The 20547-nt window shown below is 37.4% G+C and overlaps 1 protein-coding gene across 1 annotated transcript in view; it reads left to right on the top strand.

The window, feature by feature from the left end:
- LOC128356806 (metabotropic glutamate receptor 4-like) overlaps positions 1-20547 on the top strand; it is a 126893-nt gene that overhangs the window by 64949 nt on the left and 41397 nt on the right. The window contains exon 2 of the mRNA XM_053316937.1: positions 2973-3189. Within this exon, the coding sequence (XP_053172912.1) occupies positions 2973-3189 (217 nt within the window). The remainder of the gene's footprint in view (positions 1-2972; positions 3190-20547) is intronic.

Here is a 20547-nt window from a genome sequence, read left to right as displayed (position 1 = left end):
AAAAAATAACATATTTTAAACCACATTTTAAATTATTTAGCTTAGTCTTTGTTCTTTTCCAATATATTTTACTATTCATTTTCTGCAATTCAGTTCAATTTTTAACAGTTTAACTTCTAACAAGCTATTTTCACATCAGCATACAAATATTGTACCACAAAGTAATAATAGGAGCAGAGTACATATACTGTATATAATGCACAAATCGACCAGTCAAGAGTGATTTAAAGGTGCACATGGTTAAAAGGCTAATGTTGAACGTGCTGCTGTGCGCTTGATTGAAAGAGGATAAAATAAGACACGATTCAACACCTTGGCGCAACACATTATTTCAGTCTGCCAGATCCTGCCTTATGATGTCAAAGCATAGCAAGAAGAACAAAACAGCTTCACACTTTAATTGCTCACAAGAGGAAGGGAAACACGGAATGCAAAGGGAGAACAAGTTCTGCTTATAAAAAGTGAGCAAAACTTGAGGGTCAGGTGTACCTTGGCCTGCTGTTACCGCCAGGTGTTAAATCAACAAGTCAGCTGAATGCCTCCAGTCCGCAGGGTGCAGACTGAACACATGCCACATACCCTGTCAAGGTCTGCGTCTCTAAAAGTATCCCAGAGGAGCACGTGCTTGAAGCATGTCAGCCTCCAACATCGATGACATTCGGTGCTCACAGTTCATCAGGCAGTTTAATCGGCACAAGAAATTGCAGCTCAAGACAAGACAACCGACGCAGGAATGTTATGTGGTACGCGGCAGAGTGTGATGGCCTGGGACAACTGAAAGCCATCAGTCCGCGAGGCTGACATGCAACATGCACACGGTCTATTAAAAACACACACAGATTTCCCTTTTATGGCTTTTCTCTTCTTTGAAAGTGAATTGATCTGACAAGTCTGCTTTTGATTGGCATGTTTGGCACATCATAAATCACCTTTAAAGCACTGAAGCAAAATTTATCCACACTATGTTGCTATTCAGGCCCCACAATTATTGTTAAAAGATGCAGATTGTTATACTGTAACTCATAAATATTACAATTCAATGATTCAAGGGGATCCATAAATTACATATTCTGCACTCGCTGCCTGAAATTTAAAAAAAAAAAGCAAAATGCAGCACTCCCATTGCCCGGTGGACCCTGGCGAAAAAAAAAAGTTGGTGTGCAGTTACATGAGTTGTTAGGAGTTAGGAGGTCATGGGTACAGACTGAACAGCTGTGCTCTGAACACAGGCTGCAGCGACAAGCAGGGAGCACAGTAGTAGCAGGATCAGTGCAGTGCTACAGCTGACCACATCAAAGGCATCCGCTGTGTGAAGTGAGGGAGAGAGGAAGGGTGGATGTACCTTCCACAGCGGTCTGTCTGCAGTTGATGGAGCAGTTATTGATAAAGTTAGACCGGAAAGTTTACTTTGAGGTTGCATTGCAGGATATGGGCCGGTACACTAAATATGATTCTGAAAAACTAAATATACCATTTTATAATTAAGCAGATATAGAAACATACAATAATATACATAATACTGTAACACATTCATATTTTCCTAACAGGCTGCAGGTTTCTCAGTGTCATATTCAGCATGTCCCTCTGTCCGGATTCCTCTATCGCAGTAGGGTTTCTCAAAAGGTGACATTATTTGTCAAAAAATTCCCACTGAGGTGCCATGACGAGCAGTATTTGGAGAGGATGAGCAATATTTCATTCCCATGCCAGGTCACCTGATGAAAAGGTGTAAAGACGAGTATTTTGACCTTCTATCCTTTATCCTTGAATAAAAGCTAAATGTGGTTTTTGCCATTTTTATTAATATACAGTAATTTGGGGAAAAAGGAGGATATTTGGTAAGACATGTCATGAATCTTATAAATAAATAAAAATAACTAGGCAATACTGAGGACATGTAGTCTAATCTCACACTGGGCTGGTTGGTGCACATTAGAAGATATTCATCCACTGACTCAGATGCAGCCAAACTCTAGTCTGCTTTAAAGCAATTCTGCCTTCTTACATCTACTGCCTGAATTTATCAACTGGTGAAGCGGGACAAAGGATGCATCAGCATAAAAAATCTGCCTATATTTGAAGTTAAATTATGAAACACAATTGAATGTCGTAAAATCTGGTCAGTTAACTTCCAAACTGTGCATTACAGAAGCCACGGGAAGATCACAGACGCTACGGCAGCCATAAATCTGAAATAACTTGAGCAAGCAAAAGTTGAGATTACATATCACCTGAGAGTTTCTTGCTGGAGGAGTTTGTGAAAGAACAGAGGGACTTTTAAACATTGTATAACATGTGAGGACAAACAGAACTGTGAAAAATCTTACTTACCATCTTTAGCTGTTTTTATCTCACTCAACAGATTTATTGAAGAGTATTGGCTTTATTTGAACATCTACTTAAAACGGCTTCCATCAGTTTACAAGTTTTCTTGTTAAATTATATCTCAACATTTGATCTTATAGAAAATTGTGTTCTGAGTAACACAAACATATGCTATTATATTTGTAGTTCACTGCCATTTCCCATTAAGCAATAATGACTTTGCTGGATTTTGACACAAACACCTGGTATCACTGCAGCTCTGGAGGCAGATCATCTTGTGCTTATATGTTTTACAACACCAAATAAATCTCACATTATGTTAGAGACAAGTGTGAATGCCTGAACAGATTAGTGTTGCTTGACTGGTGTGGAAAATACTACTCAGTAAGTATTGTAGCTAAGCCTGTGATCATCAGGACTATTTAAAACAATGCCTTGTCAACTGTAGAGGGTAAATAACTATCCAGGAGTGGCTGAGAGATTACAGCAGATGTTGTATTATAATCATGTATTTGTACATGAAACTACAAGAAAGCTTGCAGTATTCATAATGAATTCACACAAAGTATATTATTTATACATTTCACTGTATAACCACATCTCTGATTCTCTCTATTTCATTTTCTACCTCTCTAATTCACTTATAGATCCCTCAGGTGAGCTACGCCTCCACAGCTCCAGAGCTGAGTGATAACACCCGCTATGACTTCTTCTCCCGGGTGGTGCCTCCGGACACCTACCAGGCCCAGGCCATGGTGGACATCGTCAAAGCCATGCGCTGGAACTATGTTTCCACTGTAGCCTCAGAGGGAAACTATGGCGAGAGTGGAGTGGATGCATTTATTCAAAAGTCTCGAGAGGATGGTGAGTTTTCTTCAAACATTTCCACAAGCGTACTAGAGTTTATTTACAAGATGTGTTCTTACTTCTTGAATCTGATTTTGTGTTTCCACGTGGGTGGACATGCAATTCAAAACTAAGACTATTTCATTATACTTACAGTGGACATTTTTACTTAATCTGAGAGTTGTGAGGAAGGAGCTTTGTTTGTTGTTCCTTTGCTGTATGTTTGAATGTAAATCTTGGATTTTATTTGTCTTAGCAATTAAAGCTGCAGCATAGCCAGCTGTCTGTGCGTATTAGTTCTATCTATGTCTGTCACTGCTGAACCAATGCTACATAACTCACTACATAAATATAACCTGAACAGGCTAAGGGCCAAAATCAAAGACTTCACTTGTGAAAGATTGAGACAAACATTAGTGAACTCTGACATGTAACGTTGCCCTGTCAAACAACGGAAAACTGCCTCAACGCTGCTGAAGTATGCTGGAACAATGACACTGTAGAGTATAAAATTGAGGAAGCTATTGTGCTAATTCAGTGTCATATAGTACTTATGACAGGTCAAAAGCAATGTTTGCAGTGTGAAATTCTAGCCTGGTGCTGCTGCTGTATAAAAACACTTGAAATAATTCTTTGTGTCACAACTGTTCGTCACTGTGGCCAAGAGATATAAATGTTACGCCCTTTTATTTTCTTTCTTTCTTTCTTTTTTATAAACAGAGACTTTTTGATTATTACTGATGCTGAAATCTAGATTCTTTCCTTGCAATTTGAGTTTGCAGTAAGCGCTCAACTCTTATCTTTAGGGGATACTTGCATCAGCTATACGAGTGCATCCAATAGATGCAATGAGGGGATAGAATTTGATTTTCAAATATTGAGCAGTAGTAAATGTGAGGCTGCAGAGATAGCCAGCAGCGCCATAAGGAGATGATATTGTGAAGTGTTGGGAATACAGTCAGTTTGGCGCAGGAAGCTGCCGACACATATTCCATCTGACCTTTGACCTTTTCTGAAGTAGAATGCAATCACTAGTGACATGTCCAGTACTCTCCGTGCCACTGCAGCCCTTTCTCTCCAGCCAGCTCTACATTGGTGCTCATCATCAGTCGTCCTGGACAGACAGCACCAGCAGATTACTTCTGCTGAGCCCTCCAGTCTATCCAGCTCAGCCTCCTATTTGCCTAACAGTCTGTATGAAGGGGACTCGAAGGGGACTCAAAACTCAACGAGACAATCCTAGTATGATTAGAGCTTTTGCAATTAAAAAAGAGACATGCTTTCATTCTTTCCCTACTTTCTCTAATGATAGTGGTGTTTAATACTAATTAGTCCTGACATTGAATTAGAAAAATATTTCAGCATGAGCTTTCAAAGACTCATCAGTTTTCAAAAAACACCAAATTACCATAAATGGTGGAAGAAGAGGAGAAAACAATCAGAAACCTATGGAAACAATGGCATCTACAGTTACTTTGGCAATTGGAGGTTGTATGAATTGTGCAGCTTAAGTTACGACTTCCAATTTATGCTGTCACTTAGGCTAAGCCATAGCTAGCTCTTGGATGGTCAGAAAATCCATAAAATTGTCTCCTGCCTGCTTGTTAAACCACAAACGTCTCTTTTTCTATTTCTACATGTTAAATGCACAGATGCAGTATGTGGAGCTGTTCAAAGGCAACTTATACAGTAAAGTAACAAGTAATATAACATGTTACTATTGCTGCCTTGTAATAAGTAAAGAATTGTAATTACATATACAATGAGTACTATGTAATACGCAATTAATTACAATTTTTAAGTAACTTGCTTAAAGCTGGTGGAAAGTGGTGTTTAAATGAATCTCCTGGTATGTCATTTGTCAAAGAGTTTAAACCTAAAGTGTGTTTGACGAAACAGTTTAGTGGGCAGCGATTCATTCTATTTATTTTGTTGCATTTTTAAAAAATCTGTTTAAATATGTCCTTTATTGGAATACATGATTTAAATAAAGTAGGCATATGTGAAATATCAAACTATTGAGTGACAGTAATGTACACCACAAGCAAATGTAAACTATTCAGGTTTTCAAACATTAAAATGAAATACCTTCATGACACAGGAAAAGTATTCAAAACTACAGTTAAGTTATTAAAGTAGACAATAAATTTTTTAGTGACAAGTGTAAACAAAACTTCATTATTCCTTTTAGCAATGTCATAGTCAGCTCACATTTGCTTAACACTGATATTTCTGGATCTACTGTGTTCTTATGCTCAAAATGTCTCCCTTTGAGGCAGGCGAAGAATCCCCGAAGGCTCCTCCAGTTCACTTCTCTCCACACATGGCACAGCCTTTCATTACATCAAGCACTAACTGAGTCATGTGTGCTTAAAGCCCTGCAAACATATGCAGCATCCCACCTGTTCCATCTCAAGTTACAGGGATCTTACAATTTCCAAGAGATTTTGCTGTATTTATTGATGTCATGTCTCATGTCACAGCCTAGCGTGCTTCCTGAGCTCGCACTTCAACTTGTAAGCGTGAAAGAGGAATTGCAGCATGCCTGTTGCATCATGTAGCTCAGGGACGTGTAATATTAGTCAGGTGGTTTAAGTGGTCTGTTGTTGTTGAGAGTAAATTAGTGTTTTGATTGCAAGGTTATTGGATTCATTAGAAAGCCTTCTCAATAGCAGTCATCTTCACCAAACACAGCTGTACAGCAATTATTCACTATTAAAATTCTCATCTTGTATTTTACACTTAATTTGATAAAGTTCTATCAATTATCAATTTCTATTGCCGTGTTTGAAGTTATAATCTAACTAGTTAGGCTATCAATGAGCCAACTGGCGGAGAAAATAGAAACTGTAAAGTAAAACCTGTACATGTACCACTCCTAGCACTGTTTTGTGTCTTAAAAATCATAACATTTAACATTGTTAATAGCACCAATAATGATAATAAATACATTTACATTGCATAGAGACACCATATGATACAGAACAAACAAAAAACTGTACTGTGTATATTCACATACTTTTCACATCTTCCCTTAATGCTGCGTGACGCAAACCTTTGATCAAATGTCTGAAATGCAAATCCACTCAAAGTGCACAATTTAAATTTTACACTTTGATCTTGTAATTTAAAACATTTTCTTATCTTATTTTCTGCTGATGTAGGCTAAAGAAATAATTCTGCTGTGATGATAAAAGACAGCGATCTGATATTGATCACATGTGGAAGTACAGTTGTACAGCTCCAGGGCATGTTTGACTGATGCTTTAGCTTCGCTATTTGAATTACACTAGTCCCATCCCTTTCTTGTTTGATGAACATTTCCCAAATGTCATTAAGACTGAAATGATGTCAAGGCATGAAGAGCACTACAAATAGTTTTCCAGTTTTTAATATATCAGAACAAAGGTCAAATATTTGTCTTCTTGCTGACATTTGATGTAGATTCCAAAACTCGGGAGACAGAACAGGAAAGAAACCTTATGTTTTGACCAAACTCGTGTATTTTTGTTAGCTCTTTCTCAAATTTCACTGTCACTTGCTTTAACTACATGACAGTAAAAGGCTGCATGTCAGGCAAAAACTGTCAAATATACAATAAAAATTTCATTTTTTAGAGACAAACACTGCACTCATTGCTTGTCTTGTCGTTGCCTTTAGAAAGTAAACAAGAATTTAGACAACATATCTGTCAAATCAGCCCTACAGTCAGACAACTGAAGTGTTCTTTGCAAAACACGGACACATATGTACATGTCTGTACATGTCTATTTTCACCATGCTTAAGTATTGTTTGATTCCCATGTCCCTTCCTCCCATTCAGGCTTTGATTAATTATACAAGAGAGACACAGACGACGAGCAGGCAGCTCTGTCAAAATCAAAGCCACAGGTATTTGGCTGCTTAATGGGTTCTGCAGTTGTCTGCTCACATAATAAAACAGCCAGATCAGAAATGGCCAAATGTTCTGTCTCATTAAACAGCCAAAGGCCACACTGAGCCGCAGTCTCACCCACCTAATGTCACAGTGGCCCTGATTTCACTATGGTGCTTTGTGTGGAGGAAAGCAGACTTTAGCTTTGAATAGCACTGAAGTAGGTTGAAAATACAGTAGATCGAACAAAGTCTAACTTTTTTCCTTTTTTTTGCTTGCGCTTATATATATATATATATGACCTATATAGCCTACACATACAATAAAAACATACAAAGTAAAACAAGACAGGGGAAACAAAACCAAAACAGAAAAAAGAGAAAACATGATGTATAGTTCACTAGGTCAGCATACTGTTATACATAAACTTCATTTCTTAGCTTCCAAGTAGTGCATAAAGTGTCCCCATTATTATGTGAAATGTTTACAAGTGACCTTGTGCAGCATATGTTAGCTTTTCCATGGTCAAGCAGCTTAAAAGGGTTTTTAGCCATTGAGTAACAGCTGGTGCTTCATTTTTTTCCCATCGAGGTGCCATGTAATATTTTTGCCTGTAGGACACAAAGGCTGTTTGGCTGGATGTTTTTGCCTTAGATTTTGACCATTTGACATGTCAGGAAAGAGAACCTGAATGCAAAGAGAGGGGCAGATAGGTAATGGTAAAAAAAAAAAAAAAAAAAAAACAATATCTAATTTGACTTATTGTTTTTATCTATAAGATTTGCAACTAAACGATTTGCAACTTCATATTCCATACCTAAAAGTTTTGCAACTTCTCGTAGTTCCACATACAATGTATTAATGTCACCTCCTCTGAGCCACATTTTACACAAGTGTCTAGATTATTTTCATTAAATTGATGTAAGGGAGTGGGAGTAATATATGAGTACCTAATCCATTTATATTTTATACTGAACACTGTAGCATATCAACTCCAAATATTTCTCTTTACATGAAGCCAACCTTCTATTTACTGAGGATTCTTTTGCTTCATTAATAATTAATGAATACAAACAAGATATCTGGCCATGGCTGGTAAATTTGTTCCAGACAAAACAGACAAGGTATAAAATTCCTTACTAGATGGTACCTGTTTACCAGAGACAGATTCTCATCAATGAACAGATTGGAGATTTTGGTTATCCTATTTCTACTGAGAATTTGAATGCTGTGTTTCAAAAGTTCTGTGTTCAGGATTTAGTGGGCAGGTCGTGATTACCATAAACACGGCGGCTGAGTTAGCAGCAGAAAGCTCTCAGACCTCGCGTCCATGTTTCTGGTGGAGGTGGTGACTTTGATTGACAGGTGACACTTGGTAGGGGGTGGAGTTTCAACAGGCACTCCCACAGTGTTTGGGAGCAGAGAAAGAGGCTGATTTTTACACAACTTTAAAGTCTAATTTCATATATTTGGCTATTTTTTTAATCATTCAAACTTGGCAGGGTGGTTAACAGCACACTGTTCTGTGGTATGTCAAACTCAGAACACATATTTATTCTTACTTATAAAAAATAATTATCTGCATATAAAGCAATTTGGTGTTCATAACAATCATTATTACATTATGTACCTGTCATTCCAAGATGAGCTCTATTTGATTGAGCCAGTGGGTCAATAAATTATGAAAAAGCAGTGGTCATGAAGGACAGCATCTTATTCGTATGAATGGCTCTGAAACTATATTATTAGAAGCTGGTTCTTTTATCCACTTAATTATGTTCTTTCCAAGACCAAATATCAGTAGAACTTCAAACACATACAACCATTTTACGCTGTCGAAGCTTTTTCCACATACGAAGATAGAATGGCCGGATCTGAAGCATCCTTCTCTCCTTGGATAATATGGAGAACCCTTCTTATATGATGAAAGGCTTGTCTTCCCTTTATAAATCCATTTTGGTCTATGGATATGGTCTAGTATATGTTTTTTTCTAGTCTTAAAGCTAATACCTCAGTCACCAGATTAGCATCAGTATAAATAAGACAGATATGCTGGTATGATTCACATCAAAATGATGGTTTATCAAGTTGTAGAATCATTGTAAGGTGTGTCTGACATGTCAAGATATTCATAAAAGCTAGGGTCTATTTTAAGATCACCAGCTATGTTTACTATTTCATCAAAAGCTTTTTCATTTTCTAAAGCTGTTATACGCCATGACAGTAGTTCACTTATTTTCTCTCCATAATCATAATATATATCTATGTTTAAGCCAATACAGGCTGTTGATTGATTTGTTAGCTGATTATTCTTCATATTTACTGTAGCTGTCAGTACGATTTGTATTGACGTTTTTGAGTATTGCTTTGTGGTTGCTCACATTCCAATGTTTTGACTGGCCTTTCAATTTCTGCCATTTTTTTTCTAGATTGATTCGATTATAAGGATGAATACCTCAATATTTACCCCCCTGATATGAGCTTTAAATGCATCCCAACTAATTAAGAATGACATCTCAGTCTTACTAGTGTTAAGTTCTAGCAATAATGGCGCACAGTCAGAAAAAACTAAAGAGATCAAACAACAATTATGTTTTATGAGAGGCTCTCTTATCCAGGTTCCTGGCTCTCCATATGTCACAAAGGCCTAATTCATTCATGAAGTCCAGGATAGCCTTTCTTGATTGGCGAGATGAAATAATCAACGTGCAGTTAAAATCTACTCCCCTGATATTTCCTCCTCTCAGAGAAGCCAGAGTGAGGAACCCTAACCCTAACCCTAACCCTATGTTGTTTTATTTACCTGTAAGAGGATTGATTTATGAATTAAGATGAAAACACCTTTAAAATAGGTAGATATATTAACTGCAAAATCTGATGCTTGCAATTTTCTTCTAATTATATCAATTTATGGTATCATAAACATTGTTTATTGTCCAAAACCGGATCATCAGAATTTGATGCTGATGTTGCTCCAGTACATTTCCTCTTCATGAGACTTAGACACATGTAAAATCACCTCCTGTGTTGTGCTTTCTGTAGTAAAATAATGAAAATAATTCATATACCTTGGTGATTGTCTTTGACTTGTAATTCAAGATAATTCAGATTTTAAATCAACTTAAACAACTACCTTTGACATGAGTACTTTATTTGTTCTGGAGGAAGACATTTTGGCCATGATGCTAGCACTACAGAGAAACAAACTGTTGTGTTGACCCTCAGACCTTACACTTGTGAGGTCATTCAACACACTGCAGCTGGTGTTTCAGTGATGAGATTTAGTTATATTTCAAGCACAGTCCACAGCTTATAAATGGAAACAATGACATTTTTAATTTGGCCCTTTTTTCTCAGCACTCCACAGTTTAATGTTTTTGTTTAAGATTAGCTGGAGGACAAATGTAAAAATGTATCCCATAATGTGATGACAAATAAATAAATAAATTAATTAATTAAAATAAGTTTTCTGGTCATTCTAATATCCATTTAATTATACTGTGTATCCCTTTTGCTTCCTGGCAAAAGGAAACTGAACAAAATTAATGTATAATGTTTGACATTAAACAGAATGCAGACTCATACTTATGCCAAGATTATTTTTAACGTTCAATTTTAGGTCAAAATAATATTCTCACCAAGTACGTTAGCATGTCTGCACACAGAGGTGATTTTTTGGCGGGGAGCGGGGGTGTAGGTGTTGATGTGTTGTGTTAGATGTTAGATGACAAGCTCCTGCTGGCAGGAGAATCTGATATCATTTGATCCTAGCTCCCTGTGCTTTCAAGTGAAAGCAATATTAAACTGGAAGCTCACATGGTATTTGATCAGACTATCACAAATGAGAACGGGGCAGACAGGTGGAGGACTCAAATGCAGACTCGGCAGATAGTCGGGTTGAATGAGGAGGTTTTAATGCTCAAAACACAAATAACAGGCTTACAGTTAGTCAGAGGGAGAATGACTCTGCGATAAGGCAAAGGGGGGAAAAGGTAGGCAGGTTAAAAACAGGCTGAATGTCTAAACCACAAGATCAAGCAGGAACAGGAAACATAAAGAATACGAGCAGATGGGAACAGGATCTGGAACAGGCAAAATCAGAGTCCGGATGGCAAGAAAGAAAGAGTCCATGGAAGAAACATAACAATCTGGCAGAGAATGGATGATTCAGACTGGTGCAAATACTGAGGAGCTGATGAGGGAATGGGAAGCAGGTGCAGACAATTATAGAGTGAGAAAAAGGCGAGCAGGTGGGTGTGGTGAACAGGAAGGAAAGTCTGGGGGCATCTGGTGGGCAGGTGGAGAAATGGCAAAGATCAGAGCACAGAGAGATGCAGCACTGAAGGCAGGGACAGAAGGAAACATACACAGGGACCAGGCAGGAATAGTGACACAGACTTATCGGCACTGTGGAGCGCAAACAGTTTGACAACAGGACAGTCGATATCTCAGAGGAGGGTAGCAAATAACCTTTACTGTTTAACAATAGGTCTCCTCAGCCTACTACTGTACTGTAAGCAGAGGAGTGTTTAATCATTAAGTCACTCAATGGTACAGTCGTTTCACTCCTGACAACAGCTGACTCATACAACAATGTTATGCATCTCTTAAATCCCACTGTAGCAGCTTTTTCACAAATGTGTTCGTCAGCAGTGACATATCGGAGGATAACAACGCAGTCATATGAATCAGTTCAATCTTTAAATTACATTTTTTTTAGCAAGCTTTTCATTGGATCTCTTTTTGAATGTTGTCAACAACTTTCCACAACTTCAACATTTGTCTCGGATAAGAAAACGTGTTTTTGAATTATAAAAAAGGGGGGGGGGGGAGCATGACTCATGTAGATATTTTGTCATTTGTAGATTGGAAGTATGCATTGTGCAGAGAGAGGATAACTTAATTTGTACTGTGCGTGTTGTCATGTTCAACAGCCAACTAAACAATAATTTGACTACTGTTTTTTGCTGTTATTGTATAGGAGCATTTGTCTAAGCCTCATTATTTGTGTTCTCTGTGAAACTGATAAGTGTCATTTCATAGTGTTATGGTATCATAACTGATTATATCACAGTGAGTAATTCATCACAGGTGATCTCAACCATGAGATGATACATTGTAAAATAAGTGATGTGTTGGCTTAAACTACAATTCAATGGACTGAGTAGATAGAAAAACTAAGAGTATATAGTCGCGTTAGTGCTCTGTGAAGCTCTAATGCTCATTGTAAACCCAAGTATTACAATCATAACCCAATTTATTGGACAAATAAACATTTTAACCCACTAATAGCAATTGTGACAAGTCAAGGAATCACCAAGAAAGTACCAAACTAGGTTCAATACATCAAAAAAATGGACAATAAATGCATACATACATACAAAACACATTGGAAGGCATATAGTTAATGTGTCCATGATACCAAATGATGGCATATTCTCAAACTAGAAATATAATAGTCGGAGGAAGAACGCTTTTGCTTATTCACTAGTTTCCTTGTAAGAAAAAAAAGGATCCAGTGAAATAATTTTCAACAGTCAAGACACAGAAGAGAGAAGGGGAGCATACATGTTTAATGCTATAGCCACACAAACTTCACAAAACCTGTTTGCATGGATCTCCCAAGTGTGTCAGTCCCACGGTTTAAGTCACCATCAGCCCACAGTGGCAGTTTCTCAAATGGTGGTATGTCAAACATTATTTCATGTGCAGCTGCTGGATTGTTACTGAAACATTCCATCTTCGAACTTCGAGGTGCAGAACTGATTCCCAAAAGCTGTATTTTCATTTGGGTGGTTTCTCATTGTATCAATCAAATCCTTCCTTGGGATTAAGGAGTGTCATCATCGAGGGTGATTACAAGAGAAGAGGGATAAAACTATTTTTCTGTATGATGCCTTTCTGTTGTCACCCTTGAAATGCAAGACTGTCCTTGATGCAGAAATCATTACTCCCTCAATAGATAGTGTGTGCTTCTCTCTGAAAAGCTGCTATGCCTCCAGTGTCCTGATTAGAGAGTATACAGTCCTCTGCAGTAATGGAGGCTGACACTCTCTGGCATTTTATTCTCACCTGGTGAAATGTAGAGTGATTTTCTTTCAATGGATATTGTACACCTTCCCATGACTTTTATGTAATCAAACTTTGTGGATTTTACGGAGTCAGGTCGTGACACTCTTTGAAATGAAAGTATTATGAGATCTTATCTCAGGTAGGCCCGTAGAAAAGGTATATCTCAATTCATATCTGTACAACAATCTTCAGGTTTGTTTCTTGGTTTGTTTTTATTTTCTCAAATCTATAAAAAAATATGTACACTGTCACTCCAATATGATGTTGCAATGTAAGTTTAGGTAGATAAATAATTATGAATTGTAATTCATTTTAGCTTCTTTTTTTTAAAATGACAGGTGAAGCAGAGGAGGAGGGCAAAGATAGCACACAGCATCACAGGAATGACAGGGAGATTATGCAAATGCTAGAAATGAGGGTTGCGTACTGCGCCCTTTGTCATGAGGGAAATGTCAAGAGGAATGATTTGAATACTCATTAACCTGAAACACCTCGTGAAAGAATATGCTCTGAAGATGGGTTTTGAGTAATATCTATGAATGATTAGTATTGACAATACAGAGAAATTATGTATTACAACAGTTTTTGCTAGCTATTAAAACAATCAAGAACTAATTACATGTCTAAAGTTCTTATCTGCTGTGATAAAAGTCATTACCATTGCCCTGATATTCAATAAATTAGGTGTTAGCATAATGTAAACTTGTGTGGTTTAGGGCTGGGAAGGAATGAAGGACGGGTTCATCTCCCCCATAGCTCAACATGTCAAACACAGGAAATCCCTGTCAGCTGCTCCTCCTGCTTCAGGTCTCTTTGAAACCTAGTGGATGCTGTGTTGGGTTTTTGAAGGTTAAAAATTAGATTAAGGGAATTTACTTTCACTGTGCATCCATGTGTATCCTTGGATTTCCACCTGTTACCCCACCACTGTTCACCTGCCTACATTACTGATAATACTGTACAGCCATCCGGTGGGAAAAAAAAACATGAGGTAGTGGGATGAGCAGGCTACAGAGCAGTGTAAATGTTTAATAGCTACACATCAATAAAAAGAGGCTAACAAAGATAATTCAGACTCTCTACATCTTAACAAATAAAGACAGAAGAAAGAAGAAAATGCCATTTACAGAATTCAAACATTAACATTTTGCTTGAATTTCCTCTTTTTATATCTTTAACTACCTTCAATTACATTCTTAAGATGCTCTGCCCATTGAGAACTGTTCTCCTCTCCACTGTTCATTACCTTGTTTGATTAGCAGTTTGCAGCACTTCGCAAATGGTTTCACGTCTTTAAAACTGTCACAGCTGCACGTCGGAGGGTTGCTTTATGTTACTTTCAACCACCTGGAACTTGGTTCCTCAGACAGTTTGAAAACCAATGAAGGGTTTTAGCTGCAGGTGTGCAGAGAATGAGAGAGAGAGAGACAGAGAGAGAGACAGAGAGAGAGACAGAGAGAGAGAGAGAGAGAGAGAGAGAGAGAGAGAGAGAGAGAGAGAGAGAGAGAGAGAGAGAGAGAGAGAGAGAGAGAGAGATTGTCAAGCCTCTCACAGATCTTGTATTTGCATAATGTCACACAGACTTGCCAACAGTGCATGACAGAATATCTAAAACTTTCCACTCAGGACACAAAACTATACAGGTTTTGTTTATCTAGCTTCACGTTTCTTAGTCATCCTTATTTAATCCAGTGTATTCATTTTTAAAACAAACTAAAATATCTACCGTGGCTAGTCTGTCAGTCGTGTCTCTGTAGTAAAACAATTAATATAATGGTGTAATTTGTTTCGGAAACAATTTACCTTGTTCACTGTGAGGCCTGAAGCATTCAAACCAATATTTTAACATAGTAACAATTTAACAAAATGGAGGACTCATCTGATGGTTGTTCATTTTTGTATCTTGGAGCCTCTGCGTGGGGCTGTCTTGGGGCCAGCTGGAAGCAATATTAAAGGTGAAGACACTTTATCACAAAAGGTAGTTGGATGCTACTGCGGCTTAGGGGGCATGGCGTGGCACATTTTTCAAGTACGGATGTAAAGTTTTTCTGGTGCACTTGAAACAAGTACTTGAAATACTATTTTTGTGCCAATGCATAAAATAAGTTTTGGTGTCACTTTGCATTGATGTACTTTTAGTGTTTTCACAAGCCACTAGAAATCAATGTTACCACTATTTAATATAATCTGTAGTATAAAATAAAGTCAAGTTCCCATATTTGAGCTCTTAAGTCACCCAAAGACATCACCATACTTTGAATCCATCAACATTTTAAATTAAAATCATCAAAATTAGTGTCACATTTGGGTTTTAAAGGGGGGGGGGCTTAATTACAAATATAAAACCATGTAATTTGTACAAACTTCAAATCCAATGTTTTAGTAGCACTATTAAGAAAATGATTAATTTAATTATTAATAGGACTTGACTCTTAACAAAAACATGATAAATGATGAATAAAGTCATAACTGTCTATAACTGACACAGGAAATATATTCACAAAAACAAAAAAGACCCCACGACAATTCATACTGTTGCAGCTCTTTGTGGTCACACGCAACTTGCTTCTGGCGCTATCAGCACGTTACAATGAAGAATGCTTGTGATGCCAAGATGCTATTTATCACATCTGAAGCACTGATAAAGAAACTAATGTGATGTGCCAGGACATGGTATAAAAATATTTAAATTCAGAATGTCAATCATTATTTTACTCACATCTGATGCCAGAAATGTGTGGTAACTACTGACGGAAACATATCACAAGATAGATAGAAACTGACAGTCTAACATCAAATGTAGTTGCAGGGAAGTTTTCATCAGCTCCTTGACAATGTGGGAATGTGCACCTTAAGGCCTGCTGTAGCGAGCTCTTCACCCGTGCCCACGCCTGATTAGACAGCACCATTAATGTTTGCTTTTCCTCATGAGAGGAGGCAGTACACATTTTAAACTCCTCAGCTAAGGTTTAACGACATTTTCGTCATAAGAACCTTGCTATGTTGATTCTCCGTGGTAAGAGGGAAGTCCCATGGTTGTCAGGTGAGTCATTTTACCACAGTGTAGGAAAGCTCATTTCACAGTGCTTACGGGCCCGTCTTTGATTTATATATCATTTGCACTGAGAAGGAAAATGTCATTCAGTCATTTTGAAATCTAATTTATAGTTGCCCCAGACCCTGTTGTCATGTACTTTATTTTTAAATTTAGTTTCTGGGAACTCAATAGACTGCATGCTTTCCAGCAAATGTGCTCAATGGTTGACAATGACATGGAGTGCGTACTCTTTTTCCTGAAGACTACACAAAATGCTTCAAAATGTCTGTATGTGAAGTGCATGTCTTCAGGTCAGACTGCAACATTGGTACAAAAACTTTCTTCACACAGTTCAGAATTTCACAGCTGCTGAAAAATAGGACAGGGGTGGATTTCTGAAGCTTCTGCCGACGCAGACGATATTTTGCTTACACCACTGAGTTGAAATAATCGTTTTTTGATGTAACGTCATGGTAGTCAATAAAGTGAGCTCATCCCTGTTGTGGCAAGCAGCAATGTTGCAACGTTTGTATGTGAGGATAAAGTTGTGCTAAGAACAACATTTCATATGAAGACATGTATTTTACTCCTAGTTTGACAAGTGGAGTTTTTACATTGAAGTGCTAAAACACACATCTGGTGCTGACATGCAGCATTTTAATACTCAACTGTAACTTTAGTTGAAAGGTTCAGTGTGTACGATTTAGTGGCATCTAACAGTTAGGACTTGACAGAAGTTTAATATAATTTTCACACATACGGTTGAATTAGTGTTTAATCATATTAAAATAAGAGTTGTGTTTTTGTTCACTTAAAATTAGCCATTTATATCTACATAGGGAGTGGGTCCTCTTCCAGTGAGCCTACCATGTTACTCCGCCATGTTTCTACAGTAGCTCAGAAGGGACAAACCAAACACTGGCTACAGAGATGACCTTTTGCCTTTAGCTAAAGCTTACACACGGGTCTTCAAAATCTTAAAAAGTGCCCAATTATTACAAATTAGGGCTGCACGATTATGGCCAAAATGACAATCACAATTATATTGATCAATATCAAGATCCCGAATAATATCCCGATTATTCATTGATTTTAATGACAAAAAATATATGTATTGCTTTCTCATCCATATTGCTCCTTATGCTGCTTAATGTGCAAATCTTTACATCAAAATTTGTGTTTGTGTGACTTTCAATGCAGCGCATGTGAGAGCACAGCGTCCTGATAGATCTGTGTTGCTGCTTATTAGACCAATTGCGTCAGGTGGTTGAATAAGTTAGTTGTGTTGCTTTGTGGTGCTGACACAACTCATCTGCAATCTTTGCCTTAAAATCCAAATATTTCCAAACAAAGTATGATGATCTGCTTCGAGGAAAGGCTCCTCACCCGCTGCTGATGTATTTTTCATGTGTTACTCTGTCAGACTGCATCCATGAAACTTCAGGCTGTGCCACAGACTGTATAAAAGAAATGGACGTAACATCTGTGACGTCACCCATTGGTTTGTGGACTGCTGCTCAGAAGCCAATAGTTTCGAATATAGGCAGCGCCATCTTGAAAATTTCAGGTGCATGCTTAAACTAGCGATTGAGACCATAAACACATTTTGAAAACGTTTACTGAGGTTAGAAATCAAGCGAGAAATTGGTGAATTCTCCATTGACTTATATTGAGACAGAAGTCCGTTTGAACACAAATGGTCGCCCCCTGGTGGCCTTTTGATAGAATGCAGTTCTAAGTTACTTCCGCGTTGGCCTCATTTCAGAGGACCGGAACTCCCCGCCTGGGCTGCGTGGTGCAGGGAGCAGCTCTGATTGCCTCACACAATCACATGATCACTTGATTTGCTTTGCAGTGGAAAAAATGCTTTGATGCTAGGCACTCTATGGACAGAGGATGCATTTATGTATCTATATATATATATCGCTCGGTCACATTAACTTTATCGTGGGAAGCTAAAGCCGAGATCGTGATTAAAATTTGATTAATTGTGCAGCCCTATTACAAATACATGTATCTCTCCAAAAATACATTTTGAAACCAAGTCATTGTATTTAACATTTGCCATAAAAATGCAATAACACTAATAAATAGCATTATATTGTAATGTATTATTCTGTAGTATTCATTCAGGATGTGGCAGGATTAATTTTGGTTACTACTAATAATTTATGCAAAACAATGTATGCAACCAAAGTTAATCATATTAGTCATTCTAGAGGTTGATGATATCTACTTATTAATAGTCAACATCCCTTTAACCATAATCTTAAACTTCCCACACAATGAGTATATCAATTCTGTCAAAATAAAAGTGTAGGCAGCGTATGTTCACGGCATGCACATGTGTGGGAGCAGTGTAGAATGATTAATATGTGCTAAATAACATGTTTTCTCACTGCTGCCCTCTTGCCCTCCATGAGCTTCCCCCAGCACAGTGGGGATAAATAGAGAGTGGGTCCATTTCCCTCCGGGGCTTACAGCGCTCTGCTATCAGTGCAGAGTTGCTGACAGATGTAATACAAGGACTGGTTACCATTTGGCTTTAGAAAATAGCCATGCCAACAAATACTTTCAGTTGATCCATCAACTTTGAGCCCAGAGAGTAACTACACTTCCACCCTGTTGTGGTCTCATATATACTTTCACAGATTGTTAGAGGAGTCATCAATACAAGCTTGAGTGGATCATTTTTTAGTTTCAGAGACCAAAGATTAGACCCAAACAGTTCATAACACTCAATTTAACAACTTGTCCAGAGAGCACAGCATCTGTTGTGGCTCTGATTTTTACTTTATTGCTCTCTTTCTTTATGTCTGGTACAATGAAAGTAAATTGTCACTCAGTTCTTCTTTGCAGCTAACATGCCATTAAATCACCAATCTGCAGTCAAACATGTTCTAATTCTACATATACTGTAGTGGGATTAGTTTGTTTTGCACCTTGTGTCGCTGAATGGGCTAACAAACAATATAAGCAATGAACATGGCATGTATTGAACTCTCTTATATTGTTAGGTGGACAAGAAAATAGTGAGCCTAAAATCAGCACTTAACAAAAGGATCAGTCTTTTAAATGCTTAATGGTTTGGTAATGTCACACCAGATAGATAGATCACTTCTATAGTATATTTTTACATTGTGTCTCAGGTTGTGTTTTATACCGACCTTGGCCCAATGTGAAAAAAATCCTCCACCTCCTAGCAGTTCATTTTCACATGCAAGTACACATTCCTGTTAGATTACTTTGTAACCTGAAGACCATTTTTCCACTGTTTACCTCATGATTGTTGCAACTCAACATCAAATGATTTCCACCATGATAACTTTCCACAGCAGTAAAATCCTTCCGCGTAATAATATAAATCTCTGTGCAATGTTTTGGTGTCTAATAATTCTTTAGACTCAACAGTGCCTGAGGGAACAGTGCCAACATAGCCTCTTATATTATTTTAATGCAGGGTTTTAGGATTGATTTAGGTCTATATCTCAGCTCAGTTGAACATGCAAAACAACATGCGTGAAGGTTACACAGGCATTTCTAAACGCACCATTAAATGTTTCTTATCCTCAAAAATTCAAAAAATTTGAGGAACACTGATATTTTAAAATCTCTATATCAGAATATAGGGTAGTTACTGTTTGTAAAAATAAATTAGCAGCTGAAATGAGTCATTGATAAATCATTGGTCAGTTATTGATAACATTTTAGAATAATATCCCATTTATAACCTTTTAGACAAACATTATAGAATAATATTGATATATGATTATGTATTGAGTTTAAGTAACATGATTAAAGCAGTCTGAAACTCAATAGGCAGTTAGAGATACACATTGTTCATAGTGATATGATTATTGATGAAACCATGTAACAATAATTTTAGAATATTTTATTTTTATTTGAGGTATTTTCTTAATCTAAAATGGTGCCGTACCTCATTTACAGAAAACATATATATGGAGATACATCACAGTGATCACAGTCTTCTTTAATCCAATCCAATTTCACACATCAGCATGCAGATGTCTTTCTTGTTTACATCAGAGCATCTGGCCATGACAACATTTAAAAGTCATTATGAAAAGACGACATGGAAAGCTTCCTATCATTATGTTTCATCTTCTGCTCCTTTGATACCTAAACACAGCAGCACCACTGTACTGTACAGGACAGTACAAAGCCATGTACAGTACATTATTATTTAGATATTTGTAGGTATTGGCAATATGTCTAAAAAATAAGACATTGACATTAAATATTAACTTTGTGAAATTGTAGTAATAATTCTAAAAAGTTTAAATTTAGCCTCTAAAGTGGCATCTGTCACTTGCAACATTGCTCTATTTGTCCAACACATTCGTCCAGATTTGATTGTCATGCATTAAATTCT

The sequence above is a fragment of the Scomber japonicus genome, chromosome 4 (genome assembly GCF_027409825.1).
Source record: "Scomber japonicus isolate fScoJap1 chromosome 4, fScoJap1.pri, whole genome shotgun sequence".
NCBI classification, from domain to species: Eukaryota; Metazoa; Chordata; class Actinopteri; order Scombriformes; family Scombridae; genus Scomber; species Scomber japonicus.
This window is presented reverse-complemented; position numbering and strand designations above follow the sequence as displayed.